The sequence below is a fragment of the Musa acuminata genome, chromosome BXJ3-3 (genome assembly GCF_036884655.1).
Source record: "Musa acuminata AAA Group cultivar baxijiao chromosome BXJ3-3, Cavendish_Baxijiao_AAA, whole genome shotgun sequence".
Classification (NCBI taxonomy): domain Eukaryota; kingdom Viridiplantae; phylum Streptophyta; class Magnoliopsida; order Zingiberales; family Musaceae; genus Musa; species Musa acuminata.
In genome coordinates this window covers 10,889,323-10,916,036 of record NC_088351.1, presented here as the reverse complement: position 1 = coordinate 10,916,036, position 26,714 = coordinate 10,889,323, and the positions used below count along the sequence as shown (strand labels likewise).

The window sequence follows — 26,714 nt, the reverse complement described above, 5'->3', positions numbered from 1 at the left end:
GACTCGATTTTATAGCTTGAGGTTGCGGTGCAATCGGTTCATGCTCTTGAGGTCATTCTCGAGGCCTCGTTGACACCCACCTCTCTCTCAGAGATTGTAGACATGGAACTAAGAATGTCCTAAAATACATTCGACCGAGATAAACCTAGTTATAGGGTTGTAAACAATACCAGACATGAACAAGCACAAAGAACCAACTTGGGCATTTCACACAGATTATATTTGATATTTCTAAACCCTCGCTCGGATGGCCGAGCCACCACACCACTCTATCGGGTTCAAAGGCGAGCACCATACAAACACTTTACCACCACCACCTACAAAAGAGGCAATCTTGATTTTTCAGGTGCAGCATATAGATGCATCGATCTTATTATTATCCAAAATATATAGTATGAAAAGTCTACGCCACACAGGAGAAAACAGCAAGTTCCAGCATCAATATTTCAAAGATATCATACGCCATGTTAGGAACATGATGACAGGAAAGAAGCATCTAGAGTCACAACTCAGGCCGCCAAGCTCTTGGAAGCGATCTCATACACATTGTCTGATAGTCCATTTGCTGATATTATCATCTCCAGTTGTGCCTAAAAACAGGGAAGAGAAATAAATGAATTAGATCCTAATTGTCAAAAGCATGCAGTATGGACAGAGGTATGTATGTGGCAAACACAACCTTATGACTTTTAGCAAAGCAGAAACTTGGGTAGCAAATCTCAATTGCAAACACCTAAAGTTCTAATTAGTAGATGCATTACAGCTTCAAATAATGGATCGTATTTACCAACCACAAGTTAGAGATTATGAATGCAAAATGCCTAGTCAAGTTCATCTACAAAATGACATTTAACATGGTTGCCCATGCAAAAGTTATTAGCATGGTTGGCATGCCTGAATGATAACCAGAAATATATGTAAATCCAACTATGAAAAATATAAATTTATGTCTCTGTTGAGACATCCTAGTGGGTTAGTGCATTGTTGCACAAAGTGAATGTCATGTATGCTATTTGATGTACTAATTATTTCTTTCAATTTTCTTTTAAAATATATAAATTTATCAATCAATTTCACTTCATCTAACATCGATTGAGAAACCTAACCTAACCCGATCAGCCATGGTAATGCTCTAATCTAACAAATATGTATGCTTTCCACCAGGGTTCGCCAAACTGGATACCAGACCCAACTCGAAGATTCATCAGGTCAATACGCATGGTATGCGTTACCAGTCCGCACCAGTGTACCGACCGATTGCTAGTACGGTACATATCAAACCATACCGACGTACTGACACACGGTCAAGTGGAGCATACCAACAAAACAATATGTATCACCCGTACCAATCCTTTGTCAAACCGATACATACCACATGTACTTGGTGGTACACTATTATACAAGGAACCTTGTCAATACATACTTATATGACCAATGTACCGACACGATATATTGATAAGTACCGGTGTTTCAAGAAGGAAGAAAAAAGGAAGAGGAAGAAAGAGGGAAGAAGAGCAGAGGAGAGAGGAAGAGGAAGAGGAGAAAGATTCACCTGAGACTTAACGATGTGCTGTGAGGTGTAGTGAGGTCGTGATCACACCCCAGTCCGATCGTTGCCTACAGAGAGAAGTGTCGATCGTAGCATCGGACGCAACGCTCGTGAGCCACGACGCTTGCGTGAGAAGTGGGAATTAGGGTTTCCCACTTCTCTTATGCGGCAAATCAAATCGAGGTGAGTCCACGTACCGATCAACGCTCGGATCGATACATGTTGCTCGTTTCATACCGATCTAGGCGAAACAACAATCTTTGCTTTCTACTGCTTCAATTCAATTTAGTGTCTATTTTTCCACTTTTTTCCAATTTACTTGGTGTAAATACAAGTTGTCAAAATTATATAGATCTCAGGCACGTTTAGCCACCTTGCCCATGAGACCTAACAAAACTGAACCAGCCAAGGGAAATAGTATCTCTCATTCAACGGCCAACAGGCAAAATCTATTTCCACTATTTGGACCAAATTAATGTCACTTGTTTTTCTCCTTTTCCATGTTAATCACAAACTTCTTTTTCCACTATGTCCAAATCCTTTTTGCATTTGTAATTGTGCACCACTTGCACAACCAACAACATCTCAACCACTTTGTCAACTCTTATTCATTGACCTCAACATCCTATTTACCCACGCTCCATTTATTGTCAAAAAAGTAGACTATAAAGAAAATAGACATGAGAAAATTTGACTGGCAACAATTGATCCAAACCTTGCAAATCTGACCTAGCCTAATCCAGAAAGACCTGTTTGATCCTAACCCAATCCAACCAGATCCAGCATACCCACTTTTTCTCTCACGATACAAACCTAAAGAATTGCCCAACCCACTAACCCCACCAACCCAACCAATTAAGTTGTCCGAGTCAGGGAAACTTGTTAAATAGGCAATTTAGGATGGTTTGGATCAGCTTTAGGTTCAATGCTGGAACATAGCCAAGGAAAATTTCAAATGTTGCTAATCTAGACAGGATTGACCCAAAGATACCATAACTAATCCAGCAAAGTCAGTAATGGATTAATGAAGAAAAGATCCACACCTTCAGTGCCCAAATGACAAAGATAAAGATGACCTGAACAAGTGAATTAAACCATTAGTTGAACAGTTTATTGCCATCAGCACTGACTGCCCCTTGCCATTATCATTCACTTGTAACTAAGTCAAGCAAATCGCAGCTCATTTCTACATTTGATTATGGTCTAGACTTTAGACACTATACATCATATAAACTCATATAAGAATCATAAATATTACTCACAATTCTGTCATAAATTATTGGCATCATAAGCACATGCAGAACACGGGCTATGACAAACCAATTGAGTACAAACACAATGGTAGGGACCCCTCCTTTTAGTTCCTAGTCTTTAAATGTGAAAACTTTGCATCACATCAGAAATTAGATAGTGAAAATTAATTATATTTTCTTGAAACAAAGAAGGCAAAAAAGTTAATCACCTTAGCAAGAGCTTGCCGGTGCTCATCATAGCGCCTCCACCTAGAGAAGGCTGACACCATGCGAGATGCCACCTAAAATTTAATGAAGAAGAAAGAAACAACCAATTAAAGAAAAAAGCAAGAAGTCAAGAATATCAATGACATATGTCTTTACTGTAGCAGAAGCAATAGCTAGACTTTTCCTACTACTACTAATCACCTGAGGGTTAATCTTGTCCAACTGTAACACTAGTTCTCCCAAAAATTTGTAGCCTGACCCATCTTTTGCATGGAAATTCACAGGTGAGCCACAAAATCCTCCAATTAGTGAGTATACCTGGAACACAACAAATGAATGTTCAGATTGTCCGAAGAACATCTCAAAATATGCTCCAAACCTAAAGAACTATCTGCTGGCATTCATTAACCTTGTTAGGATTTCGCAAGTCAAATGCAGGGTGGCTCAACAACTTTTGAACATTTATGACGTTCCCTGGAATGTCAGACATGGCTTGAAGAGCAAACCATTTATTCACAACCTTCAAGAAGAAAATATAAGAACCCATGCTGCAGTATCAATTTTAGCCTATTATCCACAACCAAAGTCATGAAACAAACAGGGATCGTTGACAAAAGAACATGGTTGCCAACGTGACTCTACCAACAAGATTCTTACCAAAAAATCATGCTGCCACTTCGTATAGAAGTCAGATAGAACATCATCACGAACTTGACCTGCATTTTGGGCTATGGCAGCTAAAGCAGCAAATTGGTCAGTCATATTAGTGGCAGACTTGTATTCATGCAACGCAAGTTCTGTGAGCTCTGGATCATCCAATGATGCAAGATAAGCTGCATCAAGTGCAAAACAAGAAGCCTATCGGTCATCACATGTTAAAAGTTAATAATTAAATATTAATATTGATTAAACCTACCAAGAGATGTGTTCTTCAAAGCACGTTGGGCCATATTGTGATGGTCAAAAACATATGTCTCAGAGCTTCTGTTGTTTATCACCTGCAATAGAACACCACTTAACTATAAATTGCAAGAAGAAACAAGGTTTCTTTCTCTCATAGAACTATCAGCCAGATAACAGAGATGAAACGACTTCCAGAAATCGGAGTTAATAATTCTTGATGAGGAAAAAGTGAGACAATATACAGGGATCCATTGAAGAAAACACATATAAGATGCGATTAGAAAAAACTAAATCAAGCAACAACTTATTGACAAAGCCACCTATTTAGTGCAAGACATATACCAATGAAAGACACTAAAACAGACCACCTCCACTGAATTGAGCCAATTTCAACATTCTGAAATACAATTGGCAAATTTAGGAGTAAGCTTGTCTATATTATTGTTTCTATTTTGCCGAATTTGAAGGAAAGGAAGCTCCATATTAGCCAATATTTCACAGAAATGACCGAGCACTTCTGCTCACCCAAGGTTTAAAATCTCATTTCAATGCCGATACTGATTGCCTGTCAGACTAGTATAGTTCCAGTACAAATCGATGTATGGACACTAGGTAAGGGTTGATAGTGCCCGGACCAAAGAGTGTGAGAGAGGAGAGAGGAGGATAAGAAGAGAAGAAGTGGCAATGGATGAGGCGGAGACATTGAGGAGGAGGCAGAAGAGGGGGCAAGAGAAAGATAAAAGAGGAAAGAAAAAAGATCAGTAGTGATATCTATTAAGATAAAAACGATACTGATACTGGACGATAAATAGCCCCTACCAAACCAAACCAGATGAAATAGCAGTCTCCATCTCAATTAATTAGCAACATGGTAAATATGGACTCCTATCAACCAATACAAACAGTATTTTAGAGCTTGTGTGTACCATCCAAAAAGGTAAAAAGAATCTTTTGGGGAAATCTGAAAAGCAAGATGATAAAGTTAATTTCCTCGTAAAGGATCCATGATTACTTAAAGTTAGTATACGTGCATTTATACACTTCAAAAGCAAATAGGCACTTTCTTCAAGGTGCATATGTAAAGCTTTATTCGCCTGTAGATTAGTAGGCAGATTGCACAGAGTGTACTGACTGATTTTTCAAATGATTAACAGAATTAGAACACTACCATAACATCAGCAACTCAAAAATATATGTTCTAATGGGTTGTTAAACAACTTACTGTGGCTAAGAGATCTTCCTTCAGGTTGAGAGAAATCTGCTTTTTGATGAAGACGCGAACAGCATGAACAGCATCAGGATCTGCAACTGTCATCATGTCCATTATCTCCCCTTCACCGGGCAAAGTAATTGCCTTCGCAATAAATTCCTAAATCCAAATGTATGTTATCGTGCAAGGCCCTGGAGTTGGAAAAATAATGAGCTTCAGTAAAATTAAACGTTATTTTACTTTGTCCAAGCTTGTGTTGCATAGAATGCGTCTGATCCCTTCAACAAACTTTGGGTTCAGACTCAATGATTTGTTTTGCTGGAAGTCCGCTACAAGACTTAACATCAGTTTGCGTGCCAAAACTTGACCAGCCTCCCATCTAGGAAAACATTGTATACATTTATTATAAAAAATAAAAGTCCAAGATACAGGCTCTCGTAATTAAGATTAGAAATAACAAAAATTAAGGGGTTACCTATTAAATTCATCTGAATCATGTGCTAGCAAAAAGAATAAATCACTATCCGTAAGATCAGAATCAAGACGAATTGGAGCACTATAATCCCGTAATAGTGAAGGAATTGGCCGTTCAGGTATATTGGCAAATACAAACTCTTCTTCCTTCTGAAATATCCACAGTGCAAATTTCAAATTAATCACAAAACAAGGAATGAGCCAACTCAGTCACACAAGTAAAACAATTATGCTGGTTTGAAAAGAAAAGTACTATAGGCCCACATCATTCCAGGCCTCACAAACAAAAATTGAAGAAAATAGCAGGATATTATAATGTTTAAGATGTGGCCTTCACACTTAACAAAATCCTCCATTAGTGACAAGTCATGATTAAAGTAAACGAATAATAAAATCTTGCAAGTTAGAGAGACATCAATAGGCATAGAGCTCTAGGAAATATATTGCTAGTGATCTCATACAGAGCAATTAAAAAGAAATGTACACACATTTATTCAAAGGAAGATTCATGAGAAAGACCACGAAGCAGTCTAACCAAAAAAGACTGATTCTAAGCCACAATCAGGAGAAGAAATTGTTCAAATTCAAAGTCAGAAAGGGTATACATTAAAATATTCAGATAATTCAGGTCATAGCATTCATGCAATTGCTCTGGATCAGTCTAATGGCCCAGTTCAAGTCTTTATTTCCTCCTTTTCCAGGCTTAGATCTATTTGCAATCTGCAATTTTGTACTCGTTCAGATTCAATTAAAGTTTCAAAGTTCGGTTTACTTGTTTGTATTCTTTAATTTTGGATTTAGTGATTTGCCATCTACCTCTTTCTCACTTTGATGGTTTCTTTCAGTTTACTTCATTCACTTGGAAGAAAGAAGTATCTACCAAAGCTAATTAGTTCAAACTAGATGTTGCCCATGTCAAAAGCCACAATCTAGTTCTACGTATTCCAGTCCAGATGGTAGTCATATATTAAGGTCATAATACCAATATGGCTAGATCCAATTTCCTGTCACATGCAGCTTAATGTGTGAATTGGGATAATCCTAAAAAGAGAACTAATACAAAAAGAACTCATACTTGTCAGATAACTCAATGACCTATCTTGTCAAAATTGCAAGTGATTGAAAAGAGCCTGCTAGTTCCTAGGGCTTACAAAGATTAACATGATATATTTATGAAAACAGTTGTCCTTTTACAAGCCCAATTCACATCTTCAGTTGGTAACTTTCCTTGGCTTGCATTACATACTGAATAATATTTTATAGAAACCCTATCTTGCTTCATGATATTAGTATCTGTTCAGTCGTGCTTGCTCTTACGCCAAATAGACCATATCATAATCATTGACTTCCCTGTACATAACAAGATAAGAAACTTGCCTGCATACACTGAGGAAAGTGCATGAAAGGTTCACAGGAGTATAAGCACCAATTTTTGTGCTGACTAATTTTTCTGCTTCAGCCATTTTTCTCTTCACCCATCTCATGCCTCCTCTCAGTCCCACACTTTTAAGACTCCTAAGTTTATACTCAACCACCTAGCCATACCAAGCTAGGTAATTTTTTTCTCATCATTTGAAGCTGGAAAAATCTGACCAGTTAGAAGCTTTGCTTCTTACAACATTTCAATAGATCTTGCATGTTGATTTCAGTCGTATCTACCCAAAATCAACTTAGAAATGGGATTTCAAGAAATAGTAGAAAAGGTCACCGACAGGTTTAAAACCAGCACCAGATACCAATGGTGACTTATTTTGCTGCTCAGAAGAAGGATATTGGCAAAAATATGATCTACAGCTAAAAAATTGAAAGTCTCCATTGGGTTTTCCATGCCACGGCATGTCACCTGGTAAAGGTGGTACATACCAGTCCGATAGGGGACCGGTACGCAGACCACCCTGTACCTGGTGGTCGGATTTCAAACAATATCGATCAAGGGCCAAGATTGATTTGATTCAAACAGTCCATTTGACAGTTTGAACCAGTAAAAAGGGTTTTTAAACCCTTTCTACCCCTCATTCTCTCTCTCCTTTCACTCTCTCTAACTCATCTATTCAATTACTTTCTCACTCACTTATTTCTCTCATTTTCCAATTTGTACTCTCTTAAACTCCACAAAACTATGATTTGTGGATTGGACCAAGCTAGGGAGGCTAATTAGGGAGGATTAACACCTAAGTTAGAGGAAGAATTCTCTAATCAAAGATAAGTATGTTTTCTCTTGATTTTTGATGACTTTTGAGATGATTAAGTCTATTCTATATGCTCAATGTCTAATATGTTGTTTGAGGCCTTTATGATGGTAGAATAGTATTAATTAGAGAATAATTAAGGCCTTTAATGCTGTGATTAGTGTGTATAATGCTTTTTTTTAACTAGACACATTGGGTCAAATCTTTGTATTCATGTATATTAGGATGATTTACATGTTTGTGATGACAGAATAGATTTAATTAGGTTTTAATTAAAGTTTTTAATACTGTAATTAGTGTTTTTAATGATGATTTAATTAAAATTAACTATGATTAGTGTGTTTAACATGTTTATTGTGGTAAAAGAGGACTAATTAAGGATTAATTAACTATGCTAATAGTTAATACTGTGATTAGTGTATTTAGTGTTGATTTAATCAAAATTTAACCCATATTGGGTAGGTTAAATGTCTTTAATGCTTATCAGTGTTTGACATATTATAATAGTGAAAGAGGAATAATTATGAAGTAATTAAGTATGCTAATACTGTGATTAGTATATTTAATGATGTCTCATCGTAATTTGACCTATATTGGATCAAAACTGTTTCAAAATATATGGAACGACAGTCCGGAATGTACCACAAAGCTGCTCCTCAAAGCCCATAAAAGACATGCACCATTATTTCATAATTTAGATTATTTTTGTTAAAATTATATTAAATTTATATTTATTTTCAACTTAAAAACTCTAATCTAACTTTTTTTCTATTTTTAAAAAATTTTGGAGTTATTTTTTGCCCTTCTTCTATGGCATCAATATGCCCCACCGTATCAGCACATAGTACACCGGTACGAAGCAGCACGTACCACGCCACCGGTTAGTTGGCACACTAGTTTGGACCAGTAAGGTGAACCTCTCTGATAACCAAGGATTTCTCAAAACATCACCACCATAAAAATTTGTAATTGCACCATGTCAAATGCTGCACAACAATGAAACATCAAAGAGGCACTGTGGACAGTTAGAATCTCAAAAAATATTTCCAAGCTGTAGGATTCAAGTATCATTATATCAAAGTTCGATGTTATATAGTTGTCGCATATCATCTTCAGCATAATATCTACCATAATAAACTGTAAAACGAGATTATTGATGTTTGACCCACTGAAATGACATGATTCGTTTAGTAAGTCAACCATCAACAAGTATTTAAAAAATTTTGAAGAAAGCTTGTGACATCAAACCATGATCTAGGGTCTAGAATCATACAGAAGGTCCACAAAAGATGAACATAAAATAATTCTTGGCTAACCTTTTTAACATGAAGAACAGTTTTCCACACGGGTTGATCATTTGATGAAATTGTCTGCTGCACTCCATCACGATAAACACAAGTAAGGGGCATGTCCTTTCCACTTGAGTCAAGTAGCCCAAGAGCTATAGGTATAAACATAGGTTCTTTCACAGGTTGACCAGGAGTAGGTGGCACTTCTTGACTAGTAAGGTAAACAAATAAGTTGGTTAGCAACATCCCTATAACTATTTCCAGTTATTGGTGAAGTATATATGAACTATGAAGCATTGTTGAGTTGCAGGAACTTATTGAATGGAAAGAAGATGGAACTCCACAAAGAGGAAAGAATAAAATGAGAACAGAAGGTGTAATAATCAAGGTTCGCAATACCGTACCGTACTGGTATTTCGATCTAGGCTCGGTACCGGTACAGTACAGTGTACCGAGCGGTACACCCAGGTGTACCCGAGCACTGTAGCAACTACATATGCATTGCTACAGTATACTGGTGGACTGTACTGCTACAGTGCTACAGTGCACTGCTACCGTCAGACCGGTAACATACGGTCAGCGTACTGTTAGCCTATCGGACCGATACATACCGCCCATACCGGACGGTATGATTCAGTATGACAGACTCTAACTAATAATAACACTTGACATGAACTGAAAAAATACGCCATGTAGATCAAGTATCACCAATTAATTTCAAGCAGCATACCTATAGTACTGCAAGTTACAGAGTACAGTGACAAAAAAACAGAAACCTCACTATAAAAAGATATCATAAATAAAACATTTGATTGGATAGAGCAATAACATTTTGCAAATCAACATGATCAATGGCAAGAATCACTATGCCAGAAATAAAGCATAAACTATAAAGAAATTTATGGTTGTACAGTGAATTTATTTACCTGAACTTCAAAGAGTACATCCGAGCATCAGGATCATATGAAGAAGTAACCCTTACTTGAGGCGTCCCAGCTTGAGAATACCTAGTACACAGTTCACTGTGGATAAGGAACTGATGCCAAAATGAATACAAATATAGGAAGACATGGGTATCGCACATACCATAATAAGAAACTAGAGAGATCTGCATCATTTGCATCACACATGGCAGCAAAAAAATCTTCACAGGTCACTGCTTGTCCATCATGTCTCTTAAAATATAGATCCATGCCCTACAAGCACAAAAAAAACTCGGTTATTCTTAATGACCAATCAAAATCACATAAGGTAGGGGACAAAAGAAAATGAGACGAGGAATCTGGTTATGCATAACAAGAAAAGGACGAATATAGCATAATCTAGGTATTTCTAAAGTCAAGGTATCAGATACCGGTCGGGCCTTTATGTATTGACCGTTATTTGGCGGTCTGATAAAGGACCAGTACTAGACCATAAAGGTTAATACCAGTGATATTTAATTTTGTATTTTATACCAATATACTGTCTAGTATACTGGTTTGAACCAGTCCTACTAATTACCACAAAACTGGTACGACTGAGACTAAAATCCTTGGTTAAAGTATACAAAGAATCTCATTAGAATGCAATTCAATTTATTTATGTATCCAACCATTCGATGTAAATTTTATGAGTAACACATTCAGTCTAATTGGAGCTATGTAGAACTATGTGAATAAAAGGAAAAAAAGTAATCATAACCACACCTTTCGAAACCCTGAACTTCCAAGCAAAGTTTTATACATTCTAACAACTTCAGCACCCTACAATGAAGATGAAAATTTAGTACTATTTGTTCTTCACTTATGGAAAAATAAAATAATATGATCAGGTGTAGGAAGACAAACCTTTTCATAGACCTGCAGGCAACATCAAACAGAGAAAATTTAAATCATTTAGCAAGTATTCACGATATAGAAAAAAGGGTCAAACAAACTGCTATTCTGTATGTGAGATGTAAAATTTACCGTTACTGAACATTGGATTCACACGAGCCCCAGATCAATGGATATGGAAAGATCACAAACAAAACATGTTAGAATCAATCTTCAGCTCTTTGAGGAAATTACCAGATACAAAATGTCCAAATCCTATCAAATGACAATAGAAAGATGAAATCAAAAGACTAACCAGTGTAGAAGTTGTCCATCTGCCAATAAATGCCAAACAGATGTTCAAATTTTCATAGAGAAGTGATAGAAAAAGATAACAGAGTAATAGAATATCTAACCTTGATATATGAATGTGGCCGGACTGGGTGTGCCATTGGTCCAGCATCCTGGGATTACTAAGCATTTAATGCAGTGCAAAACTTAAACATCAACTAATAATAAACACTATAAATTGTCAAGAAGTGTTCCATATACCTAGAGGGCAGAAACATTCAATACAAGTACTTCTGTTACATGTGATCTAATCAGTGTTATTTGCCAAGACTATATCAGAAAACTGTTAGGGAACCACAAACATAGTCTAATTTTCAAAAAGTGAAGAAATATAAAGTTGTTCCTTCCATGGTGATCTTTGTTGTAGTCCATGTTAAGAAAATGAATTATGTATGTACTGAAGGCAAAAAATTGATGTTTCTAATATCACCATCGTCAAATCCATAGTTACTTATCTGAAACTGATCCATGTGATAGGAAAATTGAAACGTAAGGAATATCAAAGAGTGGGAAGATCAAGTTTAGTGACAGTGCCACAAATGTAGAATGCTTTCAAAAGGACTTAGTTAATTACAGCCAACATACAGATATTTTAGTAGCCCTGTCATAATAGCAGTTTATGCTACAGAAATGTTAGGTCTTTGTATCATGATTAAGACAACAAAGATCTTATGGATACTATCAAAAGTCATAACATTTCTAGTGGATAAATAAAGGTTAATAATGAAAGCAATAATCTGAGAGAAATTCAAATTCATTTTCTGAAAGAAGGGTTTTTCATTTCCTTAGCCTGGACTACAACAAAGATCACCAGCACCATGAATTAATGATTTTCATCTGCACCATGAATCAATGATTTTTTTTTTTTTTCAAAAGGAACATTAGCAATGATGAAAACATTAAGCACATGACTGGAAAAGCTCAAGAAGAAATAATACAATTAAAAATTGGATCCTGTGCTTGATACAGAGCTGCTCAAAGCAGAAAGTAAGAGTCTATTTGCATAGTTCCTAAAACTTGAACATGAGAATCATCTACTCCGAAAAATAGCTTGTATGAAGGTTAAGAAAACAGACTTTATTAAGTCACGAGTTTGCAATTGGTCTTGACCTATCATTTATTGAGATGTATTGGAGTAAATTTTCAAGTTACATGTCATTTGCAATCTTCACAGATTCTCATGCTCTATAAACAATTTCTTAATGTATGACTATAAGTCTATAACTACAAATTATGTAAATTTAAAAATTCCTACCTTTGTGAAATAACATCTGAAAAGCTAAATTCTACAAGGAAATCTCTCACATCTTGTTTTAGTCTAGTTGCAAGCTACAGAACAGCATTCTCGCAGGTACTTCAATATATTAAACTACGAGAAGACATACAAAAAATTGAAACGCGTATCATAGAGAAACTATTTGCAGCAATCATTTATGACAAAAAAGACAGAACAAAGAGACAAGTTGAGAAAAACTTCTTCATAGAGTGTTCCTTCTTTCTACAAATATAAGACATGTACAAAATGAGTTGCAATGCTTCCCAAAACCACAGCCATCTCCAAATTTATCCGATGATTCTTATCACCAACCTCAAATACCACTATATAATCCCTTGCATTGGTTGTGTGGATTCTATTATTGCTTTGTAGATACAGCTGGCCATTGGTTGTTACCAAAATGCTTCTCCAAACAACTCAATAATCATCAAAATGACTTGAGGTGTATTGTCTTTCAACAGAACAACATTAAAAGAATCTTTGTACTCCAACAGACTGGGTATATTTATCTGGAAAAACCTCCATTGAAGGCGCACAGAATTTGTTTAGCTAGACCCAAAAATAGCCCCATGGGAGAATGAAAAGTTCTAAAATAAGAGAATATAGAAAGATAACCACATGAAAATAATAACAAAAAAAATTAGATATTTTCATGCAAACAAATTCACATTTGGTTCATCCCCCTACTTCAATGGTTATCAGTAGCAGTGATTTAAAAAGCGCTAGGCGTCAAAAGGCGCCAAGGTCCACAAACGCCCGAGGCGCTAGGTGCTCGCCCGAGCGAAGCGAGGCGCTAAATTATAAAAATATATAATATAATTATAAAAATATATAATATAATTATTTAAAATTATCTAAATTATAAAAATATATAATATAATTATAACAATAATTTCAAATAAATAAAAATTAATAACATTAAAATCAAAATAATATATTATTAATCTATTAACAGAAAATTAATCATTTCAAAATTCAAATAAACTTAATATTAAGAGTATACTGAGCCTGATGGAGAAACGAGGAAGCAACGGTGAGCGACAACAGCAGCGGTGGCAGCAGCAGCAGCGAGCGGCGGCAACGGCAGCAGTAGCAGCAGCGACGAGCGGCGACAGCGGCAGCGGGAAAGGGAGTGGAAGGCGCGAGCAACGGGAGGCCTCGAGGGAGGCGCGAGCGGTGGGAAGGCTCGCGGGAGGCGTGAGCAGCGGGAGGGCTCGAGGGAAGCGCGAGCAACGGGAAGGCTCGCGGGAGGGCTCGCGGGAGGGCTCGCAGGAGACGCGAGCAACGAGAGGGCTCGCGGGAGGCGCGAGCAACGGGAGGGCTTGCGGGAGGGCTCGCAGGAGGCGCGAGCAACGAGAGGGCTCGCGGGAGGCGCGAGCAGCGGGAAGGCTCGCGGGAGGGCTCGCGGGAGGCGCGAGCAGCGGCAGCGAGCGACGAGATCGCGATCGGGATCGGATCGAGAGCGGCAGCGGCAGCAGGTTAGTGTTGGGTTAGGGTTGGGGTTATATCGGTTTAGTTGGTTCGATTGAACCAACTAACAACCGAACCAGACCTAAAATTCTGGTTCGGTCACCTTGGTTTACCCAGGCGCTCGCCCGAAGCGCCCAACGCCTGGGCTCGGGCGAGCGCCCAGGCGGCGCATGTTTGAAGCGCGTCGCCTGGGACATTAGCGAGGCGCTCGAGCCTCGCCTCGCCTCGCCCGAGCGCCTAGGCGAGCGCCCGAGCGCCTTTTGCAATCACTGATCAGTAGCATGGCAACCAGATGTTTTAATAGTAAAAAAATGTATGGTTTACTACATAAGGACTAAAAAACTAGTCCCATAGATGGTAAGCATCATGGCCTAGAAAAATGCAACGTTGACTACTACTAAATGAGATAGGCTTTCATCTTCTATGTGACCATTAATTCCACCCAACAGATGCATACAAATGTGTATCCTCAATGAAAAAAAAAATCATGTGAATGCATCTCAGAAACAACACTAAAGTATATGAACCTGTGGGAATTGATAATTCCTCAATCTTGAAACATCAGCTATGCGCTTAACCGTCCGGCTGCCCATGTCAGATGAAAACTCCTGCCAACATCAGTAAGATAAATTAGTTCAGCTAATTCATCTAATTGGAGCCATAAGGCTCACAAACCAAAGATCACATTAGAAGTTAAAGCGTCAAGGAAAGAGGAAGCATCACCTGGTCTCTAAAGACAGTAAGACCTTCTTTTAGACTTAGTTGGAACCAGTCACGGCACGTGACTCTGCAAACATTTCAGCATACTCAAATTTTAAATGGCATTTAACTAAAAACCAAAAACCTACCACTGTAGTCACATTTTTTGTCAGGAGCATTAAAGGCTAGGATATGAATCATGTTGACACATGTACCAAACTTTGGGGGACACCATACAGCAGAAGATGGAATATATCTCCACAGAGACCAATACTACCAAGCAGTTGAGAATTGTAATCCAAATCTGAGGAATCACTAATTTATAAATAAATATCTAAATACTAAGAGGTGATCAAATTGGGCCTTCACCTACTGGCTTGTTCTCTCCTAACCTCGAATAGGCTTTGGGTTTGAATCCTTGTGGAGTGTACCCAAGTAACTGCAGTAGGTAATTCCTTAGGTAAGCAATACACCATTATTGAAAAGGGTGATCATACGCAGAAGGCTGCTACCAATGAAGGGTCTGGGGTGGGTCACTATACGTGGCCTTATCCTGCAAGGACAAAGGTTATCCCCATGACTCGATCACTGGTGAACAATCAGAAGGGAGCAACCTTAGTATAGCACCAAGTATTGCCCTCGTTCATCCATTATTCCTTTTTGTCCTTTTAAGAGACAGGAAATGCATACAACAAAGACAAGAGTGACATGAAGAAACTGGAGATACCTGTTTCCAGTCCAATTATGGAAATACTGCAAATTAACAAGTTAAGAAAACACATCAGCATCTTCTTTCTTCACATGATTAATAACACCATCTTATAAACATCATAAAACAAAGAAATGAAGTCTACCTCGTGACCAATCACTCCCAGAATTGCAGCATAATCTCCATCTGTAGCAGTTTCTGGTGATGCCAAGACAAGCTTAGAGTTGAATATCTGCAATTTACATATTAAATGTCACTAAGCATTATAAACAAAATGTCCCTTATGTAAATAAGCAACAAAGTTCCAAAATTCACACATTTAAGCTCTTGTTTTCCATGGCACCCCTGCAAAACAATAGAAACTATAGTGTGTTATTCTCTGATAAACTAAAAATTGGCAAGTTCAATGATGGTATAGGATGATTGGAGTCTACAGTTCTCAATTAAAAAGATACAGAACCTATCATATCCCTAATCATCATCTAGTTTAAATCATAAAATTTACTGAGCAGAAAGCTAGCTGAACAGCTTACATATTAAAATCAGGAACAGCCACAATGTTGAACAAATCAAGATCATATTCAAGACCAAATACCTGTTTGAACAGAACAATACAGATCAGTTCCACAACATCCAATTAGTTGAAAGATTCAATATCATCAACACCACAGAAGGAAAAAACAATACTAACATCCTCATCCCACTTCATAGCTGCTTTAAGGGAATGCATAGCATGGGCAGTTTTGGGTACATCCTCTGAAGGGGTCCAGATCCTCAATTTTACCTCACGGCCAGAGTGGGTAACAAATTTATCATCTCTGCTTTCTAATTGTCCAGCAACTAATGCAAACAGATAGCTTGGTTTTTTAAAAGGGTCTTCCCATAAAACATAATGTTTTCCACCCTATACAGAACATGTTATAAATTATACGTTCAACAGGACAAAAAGTCATTTCATAATTTTTTGTATCAGAGAACAGATACCTCAAGATCGCCTTGCTCTATCAGATTCCCATTAGATAAAAGCACCGGATAAAGAGTCTTATCAGCTACAATTCGACAAGTGTATCTTGCCATCACATCAGGGCGATCCTGACAAAATATTATACATCAATAGGTAGCCCTTTTATGTCAAATAAAACTTTACTATCATGTATAGTAGCAATAGATTCCTTATTGTCTATGCACTACACTACATAAATAAAGGATATGCCAGTTGCAAATATTCAGATACATGCATAGTTGAATTTAAAATTTGCACTACGTTAAAATGATTTTTATGTAAATTTAATAATAAATGAAATAACCTGATAAAAGGTTATTTTCCGAAACCCTTCAGCTTCACATTGTGTGCAAAAATTACCAGAAGACTTGTAAAGGCCCTGCAAAAAGGAAAAGAATCAGCAGAACAAGAAGTTATATTACTAGAAATAAGATATTTCAGTAGTAATTTTACCTCCAAAGATGTGTTCTTCTGAGGATATATCTCTGTCACAATTTCCAGTATAAATGCACTGGCTGGTGGTGATGGCAGGGTTAGGTGATGGTGGTCCAAGTGAAAATCTTCTTTCTGATATCATATTAGAACCAAAGGAGATAAAAAAATGCACAATAGATCAACAATAACACAAAGCTGCATGCTTTTAACAACTTAGAAACATAACCATATGACTAAACAATACAGAAACATAAATAATACAACCATGCAAGGTGATTCTCATAAACATGAGAACTTTATTTAATGTATAAAGAAAAAGCTTTTCTGCTAAATAATCTTTTTGCTTCAATTTAGAACCACCACCTTAACAAGCAGAAGCACAGATGTCACCATTTTGAAGTGTAGAAAATAGCCTTTGGACTCTGCTCATGTGAGGTTAATTTCATAACTATTTAAATGACAGGTAGAATACAAAAAAGGATGCTAAATCTTAAACAATTTATTCTATTAGAGTATAGACTGCTACAGTATGTTATTATCAAACATATAGAAGTGCCAAAATAAAAAAAAAATTGTCAGGACCTTTAGTAGATACAATCATACAACAACAACAAGCAGTGAGTCCCAACTTCAAGTCCATTAGTAAAATTATGCAATCATCAAAGAGACCATCAGTCTGCTAAGATTGACAGCAGAGTATGCAATGCTTGTGTAAAATGATTTAGCACAGAATTCCAATGAACATGCTCAAGTTCAATTGCCCACCAAACAACAATCCCCAGAATAGAGCTCTTCTTGCTACATTTTTCTCTCCTATTTATAAAAAAACCTATAGTAAACAAAGAGCCTACAGCACAAACTTGGTACATTAAAGCTTGTTGTTGTTGTTGTGGCTGCCATAGTAAATAAAGAAGCTGCACAATCTTCAATTTGACTAGTTCCCATGACAGATTGTAACATTGTCTTTTGACAGTAAAAAAAAAATAAGTGGGAACTCTGCATCTTTATTCTAAAGCCATTACATTATTTAGGCAAATTAACTCAGTACATTAATCCTAGCGGCTAGCACAGGTCTAGCCTTAGAATTATGTCTTGGCTTCATTAAGTGAATCTAGTCTAATTTAAAATTGTTTAATACTTTAATGTGTTGATTATTAAAGATAAAAATATGTCCCATTAACTTGCAGAGAAAGCAAAAATGACTAGGCATCCAAAATCCAGTGATTCACCTACATATGCAACTAATTGCAACAATTCACCAACTTTCATCAAATGTTGTTCACAATCTGTTGTTACTAGCTAAAAATGTACAATAGAAATAAGCTCTAAGAAACAGATGAGCTTAGGAATTCCCAAACATAATGATAATGACAAATCACCTTCAATTCCTTTCCATCAACTTTAATTGATAATAGCTTAAGATCACTTCCATGAAGAACCAATGGACACGGAGCACCTAGTACCAATTACAACGGAATTAAGCAGTAGTATCAATGAAATATAGAGACAAATGAAGTCAACATGTAGTGAAGAAGCATTTAAGTTTGATAGGTCAATATTGCCTGCAGGAACCTTGGGTCGAAGAGACAGATTAAAATGGCAATATTAATTGATGAGTAATTACCTTCAACTCTTGGCAAAACAGCAATTTTTGATGAGACTATAGTCTTGTCCTCCCCTAAATCAAATCTCAAATCAACCTGAAACAATTCAAGGCACAATAAAAAAAAACACTCCAAATGTGACTCTTCATTACAATAATATGCAGATGGAACACAAAATAAACAAGTGTAAAACTGGCAAGGAACAAAATCGTGAAGTAGATCACTTCAAAAAGCAGTTTAAAACAAATAGGACAGAAAAATTAGTTATGGTTGCAATTGTGGATTTCGTAGTGAACCAAATTTTGGTTCCCATTAAAAATCTAAGAGTTCAAGTTCAAACATAGCCTGAAGCCCACCGAGAAATTTCTCAAAACGGCTTATACAAATAGACTTGAGACAAGCCTTGACATCATAAGAACACCTAGGGTGACCAAAGTCACGAAAACATCCTCTCTGTTTGTAGGGAAAAGGCTGTATACAAGGGGAAGCTCTTACACTAGGCAACACAAGTAGAAAAATTACAGCAGACAATGGTTATTCTTACGAGTATGAAGATGCATTAATTCACCAGGGCAGAAAACAAACACTTCTTCGACTAGCTGGTACTGACCATGTCAGTATATTGTCCAATATACTTGCCAAGATGTAAAGTTAGAAAAAAAAAATTGATCATGGTTTTAACTGGATTTATTTGTTGGCTAAAGCAAGTTTAGGACAACTAACAATTACCAGGAACTCAAGAAAATAAAACAATAAAATGGGCAAAAACCACGTCAATTTGATGTCTTTTATATTGCAGAAAAACCTTTTGACAGAAGCCATTCTCCCACAAAATTGGACCTCGATATATATTTTGCATTCAAAGATGCCCAAAATGCTTGCGAATTTATAATTTACTTGAATCTATATCAATCAGTTGAAAGGATTGACATTGCCACCTAAGGTAACATATCTAAAATATGTCCTATATCATTACTTCTCTCTAACCATATACAATACTCTCTACATGACATCAGTCTGCCTCATCATAAAACAAATATTTCTTTTATTTTAATGGTTCTTTTTTCATAGCCATTATGCTTCATACAAAAGGCAAAAGTAAATATCCTGCTTAAGTGGCCAACCCTCAGGTAATAACCTAATATCACATGATCCTTAATGAACAGAGAAATTAATGAAACAATTAAAAATATTGATATTGAAACAGATTCAATTAATACATTTGACAGTGTTCTGCTAAAGTTAATCTGTCATCAAACATGTAACTAGTCTGTAGGAGCAAAAACATACCGTGTCAAACAGATAATCTGACATCTTGTAGTCCTTCAGAAAGATCTCTCTTGGCATATCCATCTTTGACTCCTCAGATTGTGCTGGTACAGGTTGTGTTGCAACCAAAGAAGTAAATCTTTTGCCACTTAACTTTAAACTCTAAAACAACATCACAAAATCAAAAATCCAAGCACATACGGGTTAGACATTGAATAAATGAAAGCATCTCTTGCAGCATGATATCTTAGGACCATAAGTATTGATTTAACTTGAAAAGAATATCTAGCAGGTCCAGGCATGAAACAAGTTCTGAAAGTTGCCTCAGATAATTTAAGCACTTAGTAAGAGAATGCATTATATTGTAAAGAGTAAAGACATTGATTAAAGAAAATAACAAAAGCGTCATAAATCCCCAACATTCCAGGTAGTCCAGATTGACAACTTTAACCACTTAAACTGAAATGCAGTTAAGGATAAGAGACATGTTATTTATTTTCATCCATCTTATCTGCATAAGATGCTCATGTTATACGAAGTCGTAATTATAATATGCCAACGAGCATTCAAGAATAACTATTTGAATATTTTCCTATTCATAAATATGGGAAATCAAACAGCTTATACAATACTAAAGCAATCCAACCATAGTCAAGGTTTACTTCACTCGTAAAAATTAATTTACATCAAATTTACTTAATAAATTTAGCAAAGAGTGGATCTGAGGCCTTTCTAGTAAGAATATTCTTCTTTTGATAATGAGATATCTCACTTGCATACTATTGCTGCGCTGAAGCTTCCAAAAACAACAGAATTCCAAGCAAAATTAGTTACATAATGGCCAGTGCCAATGGCCTTCTGATATCAAGCATGAGTTATCCCAACATAAACCACAATAGATATAACAGGCAATACTTGATTAAGATGGACCAAGGTTCAACTAATTTACTATGAAAAAAGTTAAATAACTAGATGTTCAAAAACCCCGTTTGGTGTGATCAAACCAAAGGGCTGCTATGCAGAAGATTAGAAAAGGAAGAATAACCTAGCGGTTCTCTCCCTCCATCCAAAGGCCATCTTGGTGGGTAGAAATACCACTCAACTTCTATGTCATTGCTTCTCCTTTTCATTCATATTCATTGGATCAAGAAAATTCACCAAAGTATCTAAATTTACTAATAGATAGAGCATACTACAGTCGAGTCTCTTTTCTCATTCCCTGAGAATCCATGAACACTAGATAGTAGGTACACTTGTGTCAACTTTTAAAGTCCATTTAGTAGCCAGTATAGCTAATGACTCGTTGTTATCTAATACCATTCAACGATGGACAAAATTCATCAGCGGTAGGTTAAGATCCTGGCCTAATCAACTTAAAGATACAGGCATTCCAACTCCAAAACCATAAACAAAACAATAAAATGCATTTTAGTAATAACAAATTCATTTCAAGGTTCAAACACAATCTAAAACTTATGGAATAGAATCTTATTTTACACCTCATCTGAGTTTTCACCCTTTTAAGACCCACCATAAGGCATCCATTCAATTCAAAAGCTTGATTGTGCTAACCGGTAAATGAAAAAGTGAGATTGTCGCTTACGTTGGATGTCTCATGTATGGTGATGAGATGTAAAATGACATATTTTAATCAACCTGCAAAACACTAAGCCATATAAAAAAGATTAACGATGAGAAAGCTCACAGGTGAACACGATGGTAAGAGGCCTCTGCACCAATATGAACCCTAGAATTCCAAGAAAGTGTTAGCAGCATATTCCAGATGATGCAGCAGTAGATGCAGATGCCACAAAATTGAAAAGGTAACCTCGACCTTAATGTTCAAATTGCAATTATCGTGATTATTTGTAAAATAACTATTTCTTGGAGAAGATAAAGTTGAAAAGCGAAGTGGATGCTGAAGCTGCAAAGGTACAAGGAGATTGACCTCAGCATACAAACTTATGGAAAGTGGAAATAAATTGCAAAGAACGAAAAACCAAAGTTTGCATGAAAGTACACGTTAATAAAAAGCAAAGTTTAATCCATATGAAGCAGTAGTATTAGGAACGTTGTAGCAAAATACTGGTTTCAGTAGCACAAAAATTGGAAAGAAAGAACATCCATGTGGTTTGGCCAGCTAAAATATCAGGAAAACATTATGCAAGAACTGTGTAAATTTCTCAAATATAATAACTCTACAAGACTATATCCCCCTCAACATCCAGGCTGAGTCCCTGATCTTTAGCATTTTAATAGCCAAGCAAATTCAAGTAAAAGATATTGGAAAAATTACATCTTATATTGGCAAGAACACAGCATGAAGAACTATCTTGCAACTTAGTTCCACAACAATATAGGCAGAAAATCATGAGTGGTTATGAGTGCAATCCAATTGAGCTGCAAAGTTTATGAAATAATATTTATGGACATGAATCAACATTAGACCGGCCACATATTTCTTCTATGCCATATGATGTCTCAAAAATGTACCATGACAAAATCCAGGCATTCTGATAACATGCGATGTTACCTCACACTCAAATAAACTAATAGATACCTACAATGATAGGAAATGACAAAGAAGCCATGAAAGTTACAACAATTTAACCACTTTACACCAACCACATATAGATACATATTCTACAAAGACCACAGAAAAAAGACTAACAAACCGTGACATAAAATGTTTAAACCCAAATTTATGGTAGTACTTCCATCGAGTTATTGTAAACCAATTCAAGTTTCTCTAAAGGGAGTGTTAGCAATTTTCCCACTTATGGGTTAAATGCTCTCGTCAAAGCTCAAATATAGTCTAAAATCAATCCATACGACAGTGCACATGAGGCTCGGTTAGTGGTTGCTCCACACCGCGATATATCTATATCCAACATTAGGTCCTTTTTTATATCATTGGTCAAAACCCAATTTAACAGAATAACTGACCTTTTAACTAAATGAGTCTGAACGACTAACCAAAAAATATTTAAGCATAAGACAGCGTTAGTATGCCCATAAAGCCCTTTTAAACCAATTCAAGTAGTTTATACTTTATAGTTCAAGTCTCCTGACACTTCTAGGGCTAAACAGGGTCGTTAAATTTAGAGATGATATAAGGTAGAAAAATTCACAAAAGCACATTCCAAATAACAGTTACTACAATGATTAGAAACGGCAATACACGAAGCAAGTTTAGGTTAAGGTTTCTAAAGGCAGCTTTTGGAAAGCACGTCAGCAAGATGAACAGATTCGGACAATTAGGTGGTCATTGTTCAAGCAAAACAAAAATAAAAGTGCAAGAACATGAAATAAAGAAAACAATATTTACTGGAAATCCATTATAATTTCATAATATAGTCGACAGGACAAGGGAGTAAGCGAAATTATTTCATACGAACAACCAAACGGTAAATTGCAACTCGAAGAAAAACCTAATCACAAAAATATTCAACGTTAACACGACAGCCTAATGAATAGTTAAACTGAATGCACTCTAATAAATGTTCTTGTTTACCTAAACCAACGAACGTTCATTATCTAATCCGAATAAACAGCAAACACGAAAACAGAAAAGGAAGAATACAACTTATAGCACGAAACGAAAAACAAAGTTCACATGCGACATGAACCATCGGGAAAAGAAGAAATTGGGTTCAGATTATCACATGAAAGGAAGACAAGACGCCGAGAAACCCATTCTTTACCAAACTCGAACCTTTCCACGGGACTACCAAACGAGCCATTTCGACCGAGACACGCATCACCTAATTCTGCTAAAAAGAACCAAATCAACGCCCCAGATCAAGAAGGAAGAAACTGACGGTCAGTCAATGCAAAGGAGAAAGAAGAGTTGCGATCTTCGGATAACACGAGTATGGACGAGATGAATCCAAGACCGATCACGCAAGACGACAAATCCGCATAGATAGCGTAGGAAACCAGATCGTTTGAGCGTTTAATCAAAAGAATACTGATCGAGATTCCATGATTTCTCTGAAATTACCTCGACGACGACGACGAGTGAGGAGCTGGTCGCCTCCGCGGGTGGTAGAATGGGGGCGCAATGTCTCAGTATCGATCGCAGCGGTGATCGCATATAAATATTAGGTTTCTTCACATTACTCCTTGTATTACTTATAATTTTCTTTTAACTACATTCAATCATGATTTTGTGCATACTTCTCTTCATTTCAGATCGAAACATGATTTCAATCGAACACAAAGGTTAACATTATTGGTTTACGTTGACAAATGGCTCGAGAATAAATAGAAACGTTATGCATTAGATTAAGAGCAGCGAGGGTTGTGATATAAATAACAAGACTTCCAACACCTTTTTACGAAAAATTAAACCTTCGGAGGACTAATGTGGAACTTTACCATTATCATCGGGGAGGATCAGTAGTGTATGTATGTTCGAGCAAATCGAGGAATGGCGACGTGGGAAAATATCTTCTTTTCTATTTCCAAGAATAGGCACAACATTTCATTTTATTACCAATTTATCCATTTTATTATTAATTAGTTGGTGGGTGTGAGCACAAAAATTAGCTACTCGTGGTGGCCTCAAATAAATATATATATTTCGGTACTGGCGCGGATGGACGGCTCCGGCATCAACTCAGGACCACAAAATTCCGTGGTGGGCCTCAAATAGCTACGACCGATGCCAAAAGCGTAATAAATGATCGATGAAATCAATCGCACCCATAATCTTTTTTCTAAAATATTATAAAAGTTTTGAGAGTTAAAAAACAACAGCGAAAGACGTTTTCGGATAATTTCAAGAACAATATAACTGCTCGTGTTCTTTCTCGGCTGACGATGACGATCTAATTGAAATTTTGTTATGGTATTGTCGAGGGGATGCGCTGGTTGAGTCAGTTCATTAATTTTGATCCGAATGTGGAGAGATATTTAACGAATCATGTAACGATCTTGAGTGGCTGAGGTGGCTCAAGATAATCTTTGCATAATTTTGACCTACTTAAGATTGTCTTGAGGTATGATAAGACGGAATCTAGTTTCTCGGTGGGCTTTTACATAAATATTTATGTTGGGATGAGTTTTTCGATATGATCTTTTTGACGTTCAATTTAATTCGGGAGATTATATAGGATGTGAGAGGTTTCCGTGATATGATATTTAGATTAGTTTTTACGTATGATCGACCGAGGATATCTATTTTAACATCCCAAGAATTATTGTCCATCCAAATCGATAAATGAGGGGGGAAAGTCCGAAAAAACTCCATGAGATATTGTTTATGAAAGTCAATAAGGTCACCGATTGACATACTATAACCATCCCTAAGTTATTGCCTAGTGGGGGTTAACTTGTTCATTTTCTTTCCTATTAATAAGTAGATTTTTATCAGCATATATAAAGAAATATATATATATATATATAAAGAAATATTTTTATCAGCATATTTTATTCTGTTTTTAATATATATTTTTTATATGTAATGCATGAATAAAGTTGAGGTTTTGAAATTACTGTCATTTTATCATTGCCTTAGCCTTGTTTTTCATGGATCGTGGAACACCCTATTGATGAACTGATACGTTGTGACTAACGAGTCAATACAGTCTAGTTCACGAATCAATATCGGGAGTCTTCGACCGGGTGAGCTGGTTGCCGAGGTCGATCATGCTGCTCTAAACTGAGTGCTAGCGTCGGAATGTTGAAAGCGCATCTTTGATCGGGATAGTCTCGCCTTTGGGAGATCCGCTTTTCTGCACATAAGGCCCCGTCGGGTGTTTTCTGACTGTGGCCCCTCCGACAAGCAAGTCAATGGTGGATTGATCTCTCTCTCTCTCTCTCTCTCTCTCTCTCTCTCTTTTGCCTTTCCCTGGGCCAGATGCCGGCCAGGGGTTTTTATACTAATGTACGAGGGTCGGTCATACGCAGGTTTGGCATGGTGACCGATCCTCGAGAGGTGAGATGATACCTTTGTGCAATCGTCGTCCCGGAGTACACGGAACGGTGCAATCTCGGGCTTTCCGGGATAGGACGTACCGAGCAATGCCTTGGTACGGATTCTAGTTCGGCACGTGAGGGTGCTCATCTTGCTGACTTGGCTGTAGCGTGGCATGGGGTCAGTCGTGATGTGGCTTGGATAAAAAAATATACCTTATCACTTCTCCCTCCCCCCTCCCCCATCGAGGCGTGCTTGGGGCCCTCGAGAGGGCGAGGGGTGCCCTAGGTCAGAATGCCACGACTGTGTTGATTGCTTGTGAGGGGAGGCTGGATTGGCTCGTCGTAAGACAGTTGGGGGGCGACACCCTATGTTTTGGGAAGGATTTATGCCATTGGTCTGATGGCTGGGCCCATGCAGGATGATGTTGGCGAGTCGCTGGTCAGGAGACCAAGCTGTGTGAGCTGGGCGAAGACAACCTGTTGGCCGAGTAACTGATCTCGGGTTCAGACTTGTGGCTGGCGACTTGGATAGGGACTGGCTAGTCGCAAGTCAGGAACTGATCTGGCGCGACTAGGATGAGGACTAGCGAGTCGCAAGTCGGAAATCAATCTGGCACGACTCGGGAAAAGACTAGCGAGTCGCAAGTCGGAGGACCGATCTGGCTCAACTCGGGAAAAGACTGAGTCACAAGTTGGAGGATTGATCTGGCGTGACTAAGATGAGGACTGGCAAGTTGCAAGTCGAAAATCAATCTGGCATGACTAGGATGAAGACTGGCGAGTCGTAAGTCGAAAATCAATCTGGCACGACTCAGGAAAAGACTGGCGAGTTACAAGTTGCAAGGATCATGTCCAAGCCTTTGCTACTGACCTTAAACTTGTTTAAGGTCTCTTCAAGTAGTAAATTCTCATTTTTTTATTGTTTCTAAGTGTTCACACTTAGAGCACGAAGGAGTTCGAAGACTATCAAGCTTATTTTGTAGTAAGGCATACTCTTTCTTTAATAGATTGAACTTCTTGCTAATAGTTCTACACTCATCAAATAATCCATGAAAAGCGATAGAAAGTTTATCGAAAGATAAATCTTTATTAATTAAATCACATAC

The 26,714-nt window shown here is 37.2% G+C and overlaps 1 protein-coding gene across 1 annotated transcript; it reads right to left on the bottom strand.

Annotated features, from left to right (window-relative positions):
- Window positions 1-334: 334 nt before the first annotated feature.
- On the bottom strand, window positions 335-23,742 carry LOC103975058 (puromycin-sensitive aminopeptidase-like). The gene is made up of 34 exons (XM_065141309.1): window positions 23,690-23,742; window positions 23,352-23,456; window positions 21,515-21,610; window positions 21,392-21,433; window positions 19,708-19,848; window positions 18,438-18,513; window positions 18,193-18,269; window positions 16,832-16,945; window positions 16,683-16,757; window positions 16,360-16,467; window positions 16,067-16,279; window positions 15,909-15,970; window positions 15,693-15,720; window positions 15,521-15,607; window positions 15,394-15,419; window positions 14,691-14,754; window positions 14,495-14,575; window positions 11,287-11,334; window positions 11,187-11,205; window positions 11,024-11,028; window positions 10,904-10,915; window positions 10,763-10,819; window positions 10,161-10,270; window positions 10,001-10,081; window positions 9,102-9,285; window positions 5,598-5,746; window positions 5,363-5,501; window positions 5,135-5,281; window positions 3,926-4,007; window positions 3,667-3,842; window positions 3,419-3,529; window positions 3,211-3,327; window positions 3,012-3,083; window positions 335-590 (listed from the first exon to the last, which is right to left on the bottom strand). The coding sequence occupies exons 2-34, from the start codon at window positions 23,445-23,447 to the stop codon at window positions 510-512; spliced, it is 2,976 nt and encodes a 991-aa protein (XP_064997381.1). The 5' UTR covers window positions 23,448-23,456; window positions 23,690-23,742; the 3' UTR covers window positions 335-509.
- Window positions 23,743-26,714: the final 2,972 nt, after the last annotated feature.